The 16409-nt window shown below is 55.2% G+C and overlaps 1 protein-coding gene across 3 annotated transcripts in view; it reads right to left on the bottom strand.

The window, feature by feature from the left end:
* GRIK3 (glutamate ionotropic receptor kainate type subunit 3) overlaps nucleotides 1-16409 on the bottom strand; it is a 221768-nt gene that overhangs the window by 48632 nt on the left and 156727 nt on the right. For all 3 annotated transcript variants that reach the window (XM_032387647.1, XM_032387639.1, XM_032387657.1), the window contains exons 6-9: nucleotides 13188-13361; nucleotides 12458-12601; nucleotides 6730-6837; nucleotides 3434-3547 (exon numbers count right to left, since the gene is read on the bottom strand). In XM_032387647.1, the coding sequence (XP_032243538.1) occupies nucleotides 3434-3547; nucleotides 6730-6837; nucleotides 12458-12601; nucleotides 13188-13361 (540 nt within the window). The remainder of the gene's footprint in view (nucleotides 1-3433; nucleotides 3548-6729; nucleotides 6838-12457; nucleotides 12602-13187; nucleotides 13362-16409) is intronic.

The raw sequence follows: 16409 nt of genomic DNA, 5'->3' as shown, positions 1-16409 counted from the left end.
GGAGGCCCCAGGCCCGTCCTTGCGTGGGCGTGGGCCTCTCTCACTCAGGAGACTCTGAAGACATTTTCAGCTGGACACAGAGTTTCTCAGGGACCAGAGCAAAGGCTATGTGTCACGCCCCCTGTCCCCATCAGGGATCCTCCAGACGTTTTCCTGGCCATTTCTCTTCCTCCAGGAAAGACTGGCCTTCTCTCATGGACCCACAGGGAGAAGCAGACCCTACCCTCCGTGAGTTCTGGGCAGTGGGGATGCAGATAGCAATCATGGGCTGCCCCCAGTTCACGTGAGCATCTGATACTGCAGGATGGGGTTAAGACGGTGGGTGGGACATCTGCTTCAGGTGAGTCAGCAGCCATGTCAGAGGTCAAGGCCAACGGGGGCCAGGGGGAGGGAATTATCATGATGTCGGGCCCAAGAGCTCAGACTTTGGGCAAAGCAGATGATGAGGTCGTGGTTGGGTCTGGAGTCTGACATATCAATAGGAGACTAGAGCTGTGAGGGACTCAGGATGTCGAGGTCACAAACCCTAATGCCTTCAGGGACCAGTCAAGAAACAAGGAGGCAAGAGGTTGGGGAGTGTCCCCCATGGGGAGTGTTGGGGTTCTGTTGAATGCAAGTTCGAAATCTCTGAGGCAGCCTGTGCCGGGGAGAACCTCTGTGGTTGTGGTCAGGGGTCAGTCTTCAGTGAAGTTCAGGGTTCATGGGTGGACAGAAGCCGAGGCTTTCTCTAGAACACTCTGCATACTGTACTAAACCTGAGCTCACCAGGGCCTGGATTTGTAATCAATAATAGTCATTAGTAACAACAGCAGCTATCATTTGGCATGCACTCTGTGCCATCGAGATTTATTAATCCATCAGACTCTCAACTCTATGAAGTAGATACAATTATTATCACCTCTCTTTTTCAGGTGGGGAAACAGAGGCATGGAGTAGTTAAGCCATTTTCCGGGGTCACACAGCTAATTAACATGAAGCCAGGGCTCAGACCCAAAGGTCTGTGTTCTTAACCATCACAGTCTTGCCCCTGCATCCTGGTCACACTGCTGCTGAGCTAGTGTTCGCCCAGATGAGAGGCAGTGGGACAGATGGAGCTTTGTGCAGGCCGTGCGCCAAGGGGGTTTCTCTCCTCCCCTATCCCCAGGGGTGCCTGAGAGCCAGCCGGAAGCTGCGAGTGGGACTTCCATCAAGTGACTGAGTGCATCAGGTCTGGACCTTTGCAAGAAGCTGTGAGTGTTGACCAAGAAGCTTCAAGAAGGGCATAGGATGTCTGCTGGATCCTGCCTCTGCGGTATAAACAAATCCCGAGCACCTTTGCAGAAGGGTTTTATGCCCTTGAAATCAGGCTGCTGCCATTTTAATAAAATGCATACCAATGGTCTTTAAAGGTGTGTGTATCCCGTATCCTTCTGGCATATTACGTCTACCTTGCCACTCACTTGAGGGCATTGTTTTGTGGCTGAATCATCTGGGCCCACGTCATCACCCTTCTTCCTAATCTCTCCGAGCGCACTAGTTTTACCTTTGTTAATCTCGTCTTGTGCAAAGTGTTTTATTTATATCTCACATTTTATGCAGCTCTGTTTTTAATCTTTTACCACCTTTTTATTATTTTATTTTTACCCTTTTATATTTTAGCTTTGTCACACTTTTATCCTCTTGCTTTCTGACATTTTGGTTTTACATTTTTTACCTTGTCTAGCTGGAGCTATTAATTATTTATTTTAATTTTTCGTCTTCCTTGATGGTTTCCCTTTTCATCTCTTGCTTTATTTTCATTTTTCTCATTATTATTTTCCCTTTAACTTTTCTGTTTCTTTTCAACTCTCTACTTTTCTATTTGCATCCACATCAATATCCCTTCAGTTGCTCATCAGTCTTTAATTCCTTTGCTCTTTTTTGTTTATTTCTTTTTAATCTTTTTTAGTTTTTTTTTTTTTTTTTTTTACAATTTTTCCCGTTCCTGATGAAATCTTTTGACTTACTGGTCTCAGCAGTCTGATTTTTCTATTTTTTTTTTAGTTAACAAAAATTTGATCAATAAAGGCAGGCAGGATGTATGGTGTTGGGGGAGGTGCTCGGGGGTGGGGGGGTTCATGCCCAAACCTGGGGCGGGCAGGTGTCTCCCCAGCCCTCCCATCCTGGCTCCGTCGGCAGTACGTCCAGAACCACTGTTAGGGCTCCTCTGACACGGATCCTCTCAGTGGTTACAACCCTGGACACTGGGGATGAGACCCATGGGCTGCAGGTGCTGGGGTGTCCACCACCCGCCGTCAAGCATCTGTCTGGTGAGTCACACGAGAGGGAGGACAAAGGACCATTCGGTGGGGCCCAGCTGAGCTGCCCCCAGTGGGAAGCAGGTGGGGAAACCATACCCCAGCGCCGTGGAAGGGCCCACAGCCGGGTGCCCAGCCCTACTCTCTGATTCCATCCCAGGCAGCCTTACTTGGTCGGAACACTCCAAACCGGGCTGAGCCCTCTGCTTTGTACAGGATTCGCTTTATTCGTATTGCATTTATTGTATTGTATGAGCTTAATTATAAGGAGAAGCTGACCGAATTGTCCTCCAAAGGTCTTTGGTCTGAAGTTATTGGGTGGTGATCAGGCTGCCTCTCCTCTGCATGGCCCAGCTTGGGTCCCCAAGAGCAGTGCTGTGTCTCTGAAAGGGTGGGTCCTGAGTCTCTGGACACCCTGGAGGCCTTCCAGGAAGGGCTGGTACATGCGGAGGGGACACAGCACTGGCCAGTTAAGAGGCCAGCGGTGTGGGTGGGTCTTTCTGCCCCTCCTGAGCTCCAAGGTGCAGAGAGCCTGGGAGATGCCAAGAGCCACTCCTTGGCGCTATTCAGTCCTGGGGAGTGGAGGGAGGGTGGCAGGTAGAGTGATCATGGAGGAGAGCTCTCTAGATGGGCACTGTGGACTGTGGCATGTGTGGGCTCCCCGCAGAACCTCTGGGCTCTCTGGGTGTGGCCAGAGCGCCCACCACAGCTGGGGGTACCAGCGAGAAGGGCCTTTTCCCTGGGAACTGAGGTGAAGAGGTGGGGCCTGAGTCCTGGGGCAGAGGGCAGGTTAACCTCCTTCCATCTACCCCATCGTGGTTCGTACTTGGACTCAGGGGTGGGTGGGTGGGTGGGGGAGATGCAAACACACAGGCCTCTGCAGATGGGCTTCCAAGCAGATCTCACACAGGCATGAGGACCAGCCCACTCTGTCTTTGGGAAGAGGCCGCTGACAGCCACCCCCTGTGGTCTTTGGCCTATGACCATGGGCAAGTTGCTCTGTTCCAGTGACTGAGGGCTTTCTGAGGGACCCTCCATGTTTCCACACCCGCCCCCCATCTTCCAGTCTCGAAGTAGCCCTGAGAGGTGCCCGGTCTGGGTCCTTCCAGCCCATCCCCGGCTGACACCATCCCTCCTCTGGGGCTGCAGGCTCTTACCAGCACAGTGGTGACGATGAGCGACCTGTTTGTCAGAGAGTCGGTGACATTAGGGCCTCGGCCTTTGGCGACCTCCGTGATGTTGAGCCCCTCTGCAGGACTCCACACACCAACCTGGATGGACAGACAGACAGAAAACAGGGGCTAAACCCCCAGTCTTTCCATCCTTTCTCCACACCAACAAGACCATCCACTCATTCCCCTTCCTCGGGAGCATCATCACAGCTAACATGCTGTGAGCTAACCTTTTGGACAACCCTGTTGCCTCTCTTCTTCTGGGAGGAGGGCCCAAGGTGTCGAGTCTCCAGAGTTCTGTCACCTCCCCCTTGCTGGCACCCCAGCACAGCTGGTGGGGAAAATGCAGAGGAGAAGGTGAGCGTAAACACAGTCCAGGGACCTCAGCTCAGCCAGGGGTGGAGCAGGTGCACTAGGAAATCAGGGGTCTTGGGGCAGAGGCACTCTGAGCCTGGTGGGCCCCCCTCTTCCTGGGGAAGAGGCTGGGCACCCAGCTGCTCACTCACTGGTCTCCGCTCTGGTGCCACCTCCCGAGGCCATGCACCCTCCACAGCCCAGGGCAGGGCCTGGAGCAAGGGAGATGTTCACTAAGCATTTGCAGAATGGGTTACAGTGGAGGAGACGTGTCACCTGCAGGAAGGCACCCTGGGCAGGAGCTGGTCTTTGTAGCTGTTTTGGGGGTGGGAGACCAGAGAGGAGGGCCCTCCCTGCGGGCCGCGGGGTTTGAGAGCAGTTAGCTTTGCAGTTTTACTTCTAAAGCTGGCAGACAGGGTGGCCAAAGTGGCATCATCTGTGTCCCCACAGTGCGCTTGTTGCCATCAGGCCCAAAGCTGGAGGAGGCCAGGGAAGATCCAGCTGACCAATCCTTCGAACACCCGGGGCCTCGTGAAGGTCCACTGCTGCCCGGCTCCACCCCCCTCTCGGGTCCTCTCCCTCAAGGAAGGTTTTGGCATGCCCACTCTGTCCTTGGCCTAGCTGGGGGGCACTCAGGAAACTTAATCAATTAACCAGAGAGGCCGAACGCAAACATCCCATTCAGAGAGCTGCGCAAAGCTGATAGCAGGGAGCCATGTAATTATGCCTGGGTAATTCTGCCCTAATCCTCCCAGAGCCCCCGGCGGGAGCTGGCGGGATCAGTGTGACCCGGCTTAGCAAACAGAAGCCATGAGACAAGAGGCAGGGTGGCTGTGTTTGGGCTTAGCACCCTCTCCAGGCAGGATTTCTGTCTGTGCAGACCCCTGAGCCCAGAGGAGAGACAGGCAGACGGTGTCAGAGGTCCTTCTCTCAAGTTGGCCGAGCTCACGAGGGTCCCCAGCAGCCCACCCGGAGGGCCCACAGACATCCGTCCAGCGGTTCCTGAGCAGCTGAAACCCTGGCCCCCGCAAGCATCTATGGACTTCCAGCTGCATGCGCCCTGCTAGGCCCCAGGTGCCCCGGGGATGTGAGAACAGTCAGGACCGAGGAGGCCCGAGCTCCGCAGAGGCTGTCTGCCCACGCTCCAGGTGGCTGCAAGCAGGAGCCTCCGGAGGGCGCAGGTCAGCCTTCGTCCCGGGACAGTAGGAGGGCTTTTCCCGGGTGTTGGCTCTAGGCACCCTGTCCTTGGTTGGGAGAAGGCTGCTGTGATGGGCTCAGATGGGGAGTGCTCTCGTGACCCACTCCTGAGGTCTGCTGCGGCCCCGGGAGCGCGTCGCCGGTCGCCGCCGTGGTGTACGTGCGGCTAATTGCCACCCTCGGAATTTTAGGCCAGCCCCAGAGACCAACAGCTGAGAGAGCAAAAATGAGACGCCACTTGAGTGGATCCCACTGCAGCAATGCTGGTGGACCAGGAAGGGCCCCCCTGCGCTGCCGGGTTTAAATGGGAGCCGGGAGACTGCTCCTCGAGGACTCGTAGCGTGAGGAGGTTGGACCAGCTCGTCTCCCTGATCTTAGGAGCAGAAGCCACAACCCCTGTCCCTAAGGGGCTGATGCTGTATGTGGCACGAAAGAGTGGCAGAGGAAAGGTGGGGTTTCCCTGGACACCCCTGCCCGGGGGCTCCCGGGCGTCTGTGGGGAAACTCAGAAGTGAATGGAGTCAACTTGGCCACAAGGTACAACCCAGCCAGAGCCAAGCGTGTGCCTGAGGGAACGAACCCGGGAGCCAGAGGCCACTCCTACAACCAGGGTGACCACGTGGGCAAAGGAGGGCCCGAGGGAGTGGGCATGGCTGGGCCGTGGGGAATGTTTTGGGGGCCATGGAGGCTGGGTCTGGAAAGGCAGGCTGGGTTATTTCTTGGAGAGCCATAAAGGCTCAGGTGAGAGGCCGGAGCTTCACTCGGTGCTGGGGAACCACGGGCACCAGCGGAGTGGGGCAGGGCTGTGCGCTGGGAAGCTTTGCGTGCATGCATGCATGTGTGTGTGTATGTGTGTGTGTATACACTCAGGATGGCCGGAGGCTCAGGAGTGGAGGTGAAGAAGCCAGGGCTGGGTGCTAAAATCATCCAAGGGAGAGGCCTGACCCAGGGTAGACAGGGGTGGACAGGAGAGTAATCAGGGCATCCTGAAGGCCCAGAGACCTCAGGGCCAGCCCCTCCTTCTCCGGGCTTTTGCTTCCTGCACTTCATACACCCCATTCCCAGGGCGGGACAGATGCCCTGGTGCGAGAGGGGGTGGCCGAGCCCCTGGCCCAAAGGCCCCAAGGATGTGCAGAATTAGGGGCTAATGTTGAATCTCCTCAGCCCAGCAGCCTGACTCGACAGAATACGTGGACTGTTCCCAGAGAGCAGAACTGGCCTCATTACAAACATTTGCTGGTGTCCAGATGGAGGCCCCAGCCCCCAAAGGGCCTGCTATCCTCATCCAAACCCCCTGGAATCACTGAGGACTTAGAAACCAAGAGGGGGGAATCAGAATCCATGCGCTTCAACCTCTCTCCAAGGATAAGAACCAACTCCAGTTCCCAGACAGGCAACCATGTTGCTTGATCTTTGCTTAAATGCCTCCAGTGACAGTGAGCTCATTACTTCCCAGGTAGGCACCCCCTCGTTGTTGGAAGTTTCTGTTACCCAAAGTCAGGTCTGTCTTTCTGCCCCCTGAGCCTTTCATTACTTTTCCCAGGTTAAGCATCTCCGGTGGCCCTTGCTCACAGAGTGACAGTTTGGGTGTTGGCCACAGCCAGGCCACTGGGTTCTGCACCCCTCCAGCCCAACCACGCCTTCATGTTCTCCAAAGGACCAAGGCACAGGCCATGCCAGGGCATGTCAAACCCCCGAGGTCTTGTCCCTCCCTCTTCTGAGCCCACGTACCTTCTCCAGGCCGTCCTCCTTCAGGCTGATGATGTCCAGATCAAAATCTGTCCGTAAGCCACTGGTTTTGTTGAAAACAATCCGTCCAGTTAATCCTTCCCATTGAGCCTGCCGGAAGGGAGAGGGCAGAGCGGCAATTCCTCGGGCTCATAAATCATCATTCGGTACAACTGTACAATGCTTCATTTTAATTACTCTTTGCACTGATACTGTTCCCCCAAGACCATGATTAATTAATAATCACCTCCATCATTGCACGGGCTGTGGTGCGAGCCAGCGATTTCCATAAATTCTATTATGCTCTTTAGCCAGCATTACATTTGCACCTTCTCGTGTACAACATCGATCTCAGATGCACTCAACTGAGCCCCCGCCTTGAAGCCATGAGGCGGGGGAGCCCGTGGTGGGTCCCCAGAGAGGGGCAAGGAGGCAGGCGGGCGGCCTGGGGCAGGCGAGACCTGTGTGGAGGCGGAAAAGCCAAGGGGCCAAGCCAGCCCTGGCTGGAAGACCAGACGCTTGGAGGAGAGCCGGAGGAGACAGAGAAGCTACCCCACCGCCGCTGCTGGCCCCAGCTCCACGGGGTCGCGGTTAAGAACGCGGGGGTCAGAAGGCCCGGGTCCAACCGCAGTTAGCTGTGCCACCTGGAGGATTCCACTTCACCTCTCTGTCTCAGGTTCCTCCTCTACAAAATGGAATTTGTTTTTTGTTTTTTTTTTTTTAAAGATTTTATTTATTTATTTGACAGAGAGAGACACAGTGAGAGAGGGAACACAAGCAGGGGGAGTGGGAGAGGGAAAAGCAGGCTTCCCGCCGAGCAGGGAGCCCGATGTGGGGCTCGATCCCAGGACCCTGGGATCATGACCTGAGCCGAAGGCAGACACTTAACGACTGAGCCACCCAGGCGCCCCTACAAAATGGAATTTGTAATAGTACCAAAATGCCACGAGGGTGGAATGAGATAAATCCCATAAAATACTTAGGATGGTGCACGGTACATACCCGAGCCCCAAACAAATGCCAGCTTTTGTGATATTTTATTGCCATTAACATGGCTAGCACAGAAAGGCCAGGGTTCAGAGAATACCCCGGACCCGAGCTGAGAAGAGCCCCACTCTTCCAGATCAGGGATGGGCAATCCACGGCTGGCGGTCCCAACTCCCCCGCGGCCTGTTTCTGTGAACAGTGGATGAGAACGCGGTCACACCCATGTGTTTACTTAGTGTCTTTGGCTTCTCTGGCCCAGTGCCTGCAGGCCTGAATAGTTACAAAGAGACCATCTGGCCCACAAAGCCTAAATAGTCACTCTCCCGCCTGTGGCAGAAAAGATTTGCCAACTCCTTTCTAGAAGATACCCTTCCTGGGGGCCCAGAGGATACCTACGAAGTACTTCCCGCTGCTCCGAGCATGTAACCTGCCGCCCTGGCGGGCGGGCCAGGTGAGGTCGCCATCCCCATTTCACAGACAAGGAGGCAGGCCCCCTGGGGCCAGCACATCCCCCAAGCTCACCAAGTGGATGAGAGCCCACCCTGCCGCTCGGGTCCCAGGGTCCCAGCACCCGGGCTGGAGCTATGCCCTTTCTCTCCCTCCTCCGTGGAGGTAGGAGGCCGCAGGCACCCAGGTGAACGCCCCAGTGCCACTGACTTTCTGAGTCTGGGAGAACAAACCTGGAGTCCTTGGGAACCAGGGGGAGCTGGGGGCTGACAGGGTTGGGGAAGGAGGCGCCAGAGCATGTGGAGGGGGGAGGCCTGAATATCGCAGTCCTTGCTTTGCCACACTGGGGTCAGGATCCCCTGGAGGTTCTGAAAAAGGTTCCGGGGCCTCTCCCTGGCCCAACACCACTGACACTCATGCTTACGCTCACAGTGTGGCACCCAAGTTCATGGGATCATGGATCCCTGGAGGCCACAGTGACACCCGCGGGGCTCTCCAAACACTTGGGCAGCTCTAAGGCATCGTGGGAAGTGTGCAGGGGGGAGCAGCTAGGTAGACTAACTCAGGCAGAGGGGTGAGGCCTGGAAGGGGTCCGGGACGCTGTTAAAAGGAGTTGGACAGGGGCGCCTGGGTGGCTCAGTCGTTAAGCGTCTGCCTTCGGCTCGGGTCGTGATCCCAGGGTCCTGGGATCGAGCCCCGCATCGGGCTCCCTGCTCGGCGGGAAGCCTGCTTCTCCCTCTCCCACTCCCCCTGCTTGTGTTCCCCTCTCTCACTGTGTCTCTCTCTGTCAAATAAATAAATAAAATCTTTAAAAAAAAAAAAAAAAAAAAAAAGGAGTTGGACAGAATGTGATCTAACCTCTCCGAGCTTCGGGAAGGGGAAAATGACCTGTTTCCTCAGTGTTAAAAAAGTGTTAAAAAAGATGTATAAAGTGTTTAGCAAGTGCCTAGCCTACACCGCCCTAAGTGGTCTATATTATTAGTACTCCTTTGTTGCTTCCTTCCATGGAGCTCCCTTGGACTAGGGCTGGCGCTTGGCTGGGAGGAGGGCTGGTCACTTGGGCCAGGGCCCGAGGCCTCAGTAGAAATCCTGTCATAGAAGGCTAACCTCCTTCCCTGAATGCACTGATTTTGTCTCATGACAATCCTGCCAGGTGGGTGTCACTGTCGCCCCCATTTTAGGGTCATAGACATTGAGGCTCAAAGAGGGGCTGAGCCATATACAAATCCCACATCATGGTGGTGCAGGGCCGAAGCCCGGTCTGCAGGAACAGAGCTGAAGAGCTTGGCCTCACCATGACCAAGTTCTGTGGGAGAGGCTTCTAGAGCCCAGGGGCCGGAAACGGGGTTGGGGAGAGAGATGAAAAGATCAGAGAAGGTGAAGACCACTGTTTATGGCTTCAGAGAGAGGCTCAGCTCTGGCCGGCTCCCCCTCCTCTGTACCCTCAGGCTCTCTCCTGGCCCCCAGGGGAAATCACAGCAGGTGCCTTCAAACCTTCATTTGGAGCCAAGCCTTCCCCCTTGTCAGCTACAGAGGAAGGAAATGCCAGCAGGGGCCCAGACTGCCTGTGGGCCCCGGGTGGGTGGGCAGGGCCAGGGCAGGGCAGGGAGCCGGGGACAGCCCCTCCCCGTGACATTTCCCGGCCTGCCCGCCCCTTCCAGCCACCGCTCCAGACTCGCTAAATGAAAGATGCTTCACACGCTCTGAACTCCGGCCTGGTATTTTCCAGCTCCTCTCGGAAATGCCAAGTCTTTAAATGATTTACTGTCACGCAGTCAGATGGGGGAGACGGGCAACTTGGAAATGGTCTGAGGGAAGACGGTGTGCTGGGCTCAAGCAGGGCACTCGGGTCCCAGGCTCGGGCAGCTGTGGCACTGTGGGCAAGCCACGTGGCTGCTCTGGGCCTCCGTGTCCACCGCCCTAAGGTGCAGGTGTCACAGAGATGTCCCTGAAGGGGTTCTGTAAAGAGCGTGAGTGTTGAGGGCCACTCACTGGGCCAGCGGCCGGGAAAGAGGAGGTACACCAAAGCGGGCCGGTCAGCCCCGACAGGGAGAAAGGAGCCCCTTCCTCTGGTGTGGGCAGTGACGAACCTGTTCCCCTCAGGGCTGCAGACTGAGCCTCAAAAATTCCAAGGGGTGAGGGGTGAACAGGGTGAGGGTCCCCGAAGCTATGTGGCCCAGGGATACTCGTTAGCTGGAAACCCACCAGGGAACGAGAAGCCACAGTGATGGCAGTCGTGACGACACAGACCACATAACGGTACCCCTCTGCTGGGCATCTACTCTGTGCTCGGCTCTGGCCTAAGTGCTCACACACACCCTAACTCGCTTCATCCTGCAACAACCCTAGGAAAATCTCCAGAGTATAGAGGCAGACTGGAGGCGCAGAGAGGTTCAGCAGCTTGTCGAAGGTCACACAGCTAAAAAAAATAGGTGAAGCTTCAAAGGCATTTTTGGGTGGCTCCTAAGGGGCCCGGGGTTGTGGCTTGGGTCACTGACCCCCTCATAAGGGCCTCTGGCCCCTCCGTCAGAGGCCTGCCCAGGAAGGAGGCACCAGGGGCTAGGAGTCAGGCCTCAGTGCTCCCGGGAGACAAGTGGGTCATCTCCCAGGCTAACCAGGCCTGCTCAGGGCACTGGACAATCAGCCTTCCTCTGCAGTTTTGAGGGGCTGGATGAGAAGGGACCATCACGGTCCTCTTCTGCCAACACCACTGACACCGGATGGAGCCCCTTCTGGGCGTGAGGGGAGCTGGTGCCAAGGACTTCATGCCTCCCTCACCACGACGGCAAGGGGGTGTTTGCCAGGTGAGGAAACGGATGCTCGGGGCCGTCTAGGAACGCGTGTGAAGCCACACAGCTGGGAGAGGCAGAGATGAGCTCCACGGGCACGAGCGTCCAACTCTACAGACCATGTCCCATCCCCATTCCTTTTAGCGCCCTTCCCAAGCAGCAGGGGGGGGACGTCAGCCCTTGGGGAAAGGCACCCTGTCTGCTGCATGTAAGGTGGTGGGTCTCTGTGCTATATACCCCCCTGGAGCTGCCTTCCTTTGCACATGGGATTACATCCCTGAATGCGAGGACTCGATTCATGTCTGCTCCCTCCCTGGGCTGTGAGCTTGGTGAACGCAGGGGCTCGTCTGTCTCAGCCCCACTGGATCCCAGGGCCTGGCGCCCAGCAGGCCCACAACTAGCTGCTGAATAACTGAACGCTAAAGGTAGCCTGCCTCGCCTTGGTCCAGTGTGGTTGCCACGGAGAGATCATTCTACAACCCTCCTTGAGGGCTTCTCTCGATGGCACCTGGAGTCGCCTGGACATGGTCTCTACCTCCGGCCCAGGATAACCCTGCCCCGATTTTCTCCCCGAGCCTTCTTCATCCACCACTTACTGGGATTTGACTCTGCCCACATCCTGGGCGAGATGCTCCGTGTACAGTTTGCACACCGTCTTCTCAACAACACTGAGGCAAGTACTCTTTATGCCCATTTTACAGTCAAGGAAACTGAGAATCAAAATGTTAATCCTCTCACCCAAAGTCACATAGCTCATCCCGGTGTCGCCAGGATGCTTGGCCCTGACCTTAGCTTCCCCAGCCTGTAAAATGGGAGCGGTGAAGAGCCGTCCGCAGCTTAGGAGGACAAGGATGATGGAGAGTCCTTCAGAATTACCGGTTGGCACTGTGAGTGTCAATGGCCGTCTCGCAGCAGGACAGATTTCTGCTCCTGTTTCCTCTGAATCAGCCCCACGGATGGAACTTCACAACCACCTCGCAGCCAGCAGAGCCAGGGCCCGGAGGACCCGGGATGTGAAGAGGAGTTCAGAGGGCTGATTATCCGACCAGCCTCCACTGCCCCGCCATTGCCCTGAGCCCTTTCCACCCAGGGGTCTCGTCTCAGCTGCCTGGCATCCCTCTCAGGGGGCATGCTTTGGACCCCATTTTGCAGATGAGGCAGCCAAGGCTCAGCAAGGTTCTCCAGCTTGCCCAAGGTCACACAGCCAGGGGCAGAGACCCTCATCTGCCGCACTGGAAAGCCCACGCAGGTCCTGCTGACAACTCGGATCGCCCACAGAGAACCTCCTAGGCTCCAGGGCCATAGCCCTCTCAATCGCCCTGTGAGATGGGTCCCGTCCAGCCCATTTTCACCCAAGGAAACGGAGGCTCAGAGATGTGAACCCATGTGCCCAGATTCGTGTGGACTGGAAATCGATTCTGCCTGCCTCCCACACCCATGCCTTTGCTCTGCAGCACCGAAGACCCCCAGGAAGGAGGCCCTGGGGGGTGACGGCGGGGAACACTCACCTCCTTGATGAAGTTCATGAAACGGCCGCCAAAGCGCCAGGCCTTGTGCCGATGGCACTGCAGGGAGTTCACGGTCATCTGCGGGGCCCTCTGGTAGCACACGGACACGATGTGGACGGCGTCGTACAGCAAGGCCGCGTCAGTCTGGAGGGGAGGGCGCAGGGCCTGAGAGCAGCTCCCCAGCCCTGAGGGTCCTGAGCCCAAGCTGCTGCCCCTCCCCCACCAGGCATATGGGGTCCTGACAAGGGAAAGGCCCAGGGTGACCCTGTCCATGCCCTCCGTGAAGGCCGGGCTTGGGCGCCCCTGCTGTTCGGCAGACACCCAGCTCCCACCCTCTCTGCAGTTCAGACCTTCTCCTTCTAGGCTCTCCTTCCTCAACCCATCGCTCCTGTTCTCCTAGGCCCTGTCCCACCTTCTCCTTTCCTGCGTCCCTAGCTCCAGCTGGTTACAGCTCAAAGTCCTCTGTGCCCAGGACCCACGGGTCCTTACCCCCAGACTTTGTAACAACCTGTTTACAAGCCTCCTTTGGGGGTGGGGGTGGGGCTGTGTCTGATTCCTTGTGTTCTCAGGGCCCAGCCTAAGGTCTGGCTGATCCAGAGCAGGTCTTAGGAAGGGAAGTGGTGGGAGGGAAGAAAGAGATAGGGAGGAAGTAGGGAAGAGAGGACAGAAGAGGGAAGGGGGGCTGCCGAGGAAGGGGTGCCCCTGGATTTGGCCCGCCTGGCTGGGATACCATCATCACGCCGTCCAACAGGCCGGACTCTGCCCGGGGAGCTGCTTGCAGCCGCTCCATGGACCACTTCTCCACGATGGCCGAGACGTGTGGGTTGTCCACGTTGAGGATCCGGAACCCGGTCAGGTTCACCCCTGAGTAGCGGTAGGGCTCCAGGTCTAACGCATACAGATCCTTGACAGAAAGAGGCTCAAGTAAATAAAGGTGTGGACTGCTGTAAACTCCAGCCACCCCTCACCCGGGCCACCACTGCCCCACACGCCCTTCTCTGAGCACCAGGAGCCCAAGGCGGCAACTCCCTGCAGAGCCCTGCCCTGCACGAGGTGAGGCTCGGCGGCGGTGGTAGAGTACCCACAGGAGCACCAGACGGGGGATCAGCTGGAACGCCCTCCACCTGGTGGCTGACCTCATCGACTTGCCGCTGGACCTCCTGCATGTGGCTCAGCTGGATTCTTCATCTACAAAATGGGGCTCTTGCCTCCTTTATAGGACCGGTGCAGCAGTTCACATGAAAGGCCTGGCCCAGAACATCAGACGATCTTGATAATGGTCATAATGGTCATTTCCAATGACGGGGGTGCCCACTTTGGGAGGACAAAGAGCACTGGGCCTGGGCATCTCCAAGGGAAGCTGAAGGGAGTTGTTGTATCCCCCGCCCCCAAAAAGACTATTTTAAAATAGTTTTTTTCTAGCTTTTGCACAGTGAAGGAAACCATCAACAAAATGAATAGGCTGAAAGGGAGAAGTACTTGAAAAGATACTCAGCATTCCTCATCATCAAGGAAATGCCAATCAAAACCACAAGAAGCAATCACCTCCCACCTGTCAGAATGGCTAAAATCAAAAAGACATCACAAGTGTTGGCAAGGATGTGGAGAAGGACCCTTGCGTGCTGGTGGTGGGAATGCAAACCGGTGTAGCCGCTCTGGAAGACGGTACAGAGTCTCCTCAAAGAATTAAAAATAGAACTACCCTATGATCTTGCAATTCCACTTCTGGGTATTTATTTGAAGAAAACAGAAAAACTAATTTGAAAACAAAGGTGCACTCCTATGTTCACTACAGCATTGTTTACAATAGAAGATATGGAAGCAGCCCAAGTGTCTGTCGCTAGATGAACGGATAAAGAAGACATGGTGTATACAGACAGAGGAATGTAACTCAACCATAAGAGAGAAGGACATCCTGCCATTTTGTAACACTGTGGATAGACCCAGAAGACATTATGCTAAGTGAAGTCAGACAGAGAAAGACAAATACCGTAGGATTTCACTTATATATAGAATCTAAAAAAACAAAACAAACTCATAAATACAGAGAACAAACTGGTGGATGCCAGAAGGGAGAGGGGTGGGGGGATGGGCAAGATAGGTCAAGGGGATTAAGAGGTACAAACTTCCAGTTATAAAATAAGTAAGTCATGGGGATGTAATGGGCATAGAGAACAGTCAACAACTCGGTAATCACTTTGTATGGTGACAGATGATAACCAAAGCTTTTGTGGGGATCATTTTGTAATGTATAAAAATACCAATTGGCTATCTTGTACCCCTGAAATGAACATAATACTGTAGGTCAATTATAATTCAATAAAAAAAATAGTCTTTCTGCTTGGGACTCGAGGAATACCACTGCCTTCTTCTCTCCCCTCACCTCTGACATCACCAGCCCCTCTGCAGCTCCAGCTCTGGGGCAAGGGGAGTCAGTGGGGCAAGGAGGCAGAGAGGGATTGGGCGGGGTGTGTGCACGGAGGGAGAAGCCAGGTGCTAAGCTAAGAAGAAGTGGCAGCGTTGAAGAGGTAGGGGGTGGTAGCCTAGGAGGAGCAGAGCAGAGCTCCCTCCTGTTAAGAAAAACTCCCCAATGGGGCGCCTGTGTGGCTCAGTCGTTGGACATCTGCCTTCAGCTCAGGTCATGATCACAGAGTCCTGGGATTAAGCCCCACATTGGGCTCCCTGCTCATCGGGAAGCCTGCTTCTACCTCTCCCACTCCCCCTGCTTGTGTTCCTGCTCTTGCTATCTCTCTGTCAAATAAATAAATAAGGTCTTTAAAAGACAAAACAAAACAAACCCAAAAACTCCCAAGCTTGTAAATGAGGCAGAAGGAGAGCAGCATCTCTGTTCAATGTAGTATGGAAGCGTCCCTTACCAGGCCTGCCCTGCACTGTGTGATTCTCTGGGACAACACGCCCAGGTCTGACTTCACCGTCAGCTACTGGTTGAAGCCCAGACTCTGGGTAAACTTGGAGATTGTTGCCCGTTGAAAAGATAAAACCCACTGTGGTGGCTTATTACCCTTGCAGGACATTAATCCATTTTGTAACTAACTGAGCAGTCTTATTCGGTGTTTTTCCCTCCCAATAAAAATTCAATCCCTCCAAAGCTCTCTGAGCCAGCGTTACCATCCTACTGCTCCCTTGTTAACGAACTGAATACGTCTTTGACACATGTTCATCCTATATTTGCATGAGTCACTTTTTTACTTTTTGAGAAAACATATGATGATCTAGATTGGCCCCTTCCTACTAGTGGTTTGGGAAACTGAGTCCTAAGGTCCTCCTGGTCAACTGTCTATTCTTTTCTATGCTCTACCCTCATCAAGCTGTCTTCTGTCCCAGCCTCTGGTCCATCCTTTTTCCTGGGTCCCTCAACTCATATGCTCCATCCTGTGCTGGGAGAGAGGCAGGACAGCCCATGGGCTGTACTGTTCTCTGCATGGCTGCAGTCATTGGGACTAAAAGACCCAGCCCATAATAGTCCAAGCTTCCATGAACTCGATGGCGGCGCGAGGAATGATGAGCCCATGGAGCAGCTCTTCCGCATGGTGCTGGCTTCCTTTGGTCTCTCACATATTCCCGATTGATGCTAAATTCTTCCTACTCCTGCTGCACACTCAAAATGGGCTCCTTCTGGAATGCATGGTGTTGGCTTCCTCTTTGAAAGTTTAGGGAGTAGGATGTTGGGGAGAGATCTGGAGCAGACTTGAACCCCGGGCAAAAAAATTTAGTCCTAGCTTTACCTAAACAGCTAGGGTGCTGATTCTAGGCCAGGACTTGGGATGGGGAAGGGGCTGGGTGGGAGCAGGAGGTGGGGTCGTCAGCAGATGAGGGGGTCTCACTGAGTGGGTCAGAGGGTGCCTGCCCCAGTCTCAGTGGGGAGTGGAGTGTGGGTACTGCCCTCAGCCCTGCACATGGAGGATACCACCCCATCCTGACACCCCTGCAG

Source organism: Phoca vitulina, unplaced genomic scaffold (genome assembly GCF_004348235.1).
Source record: "Phoca vitulina isolate PV1807 unplaced genomic scaffold, GSC_HSeal_1.0 scaffold2, whole genome shotgun sequence".
Taxonomy (NCBI): domain Eukaryota; kingdom Metazoa; phylum Chordata; class Mammalia; order Carnivora; family Phocidae; genus Phoca; species Phoca vitulina.
Note: the sequence above shows the minus strand (reverse complement) of the source record. Positions and strands in the feature narration are given on the sequence as shown.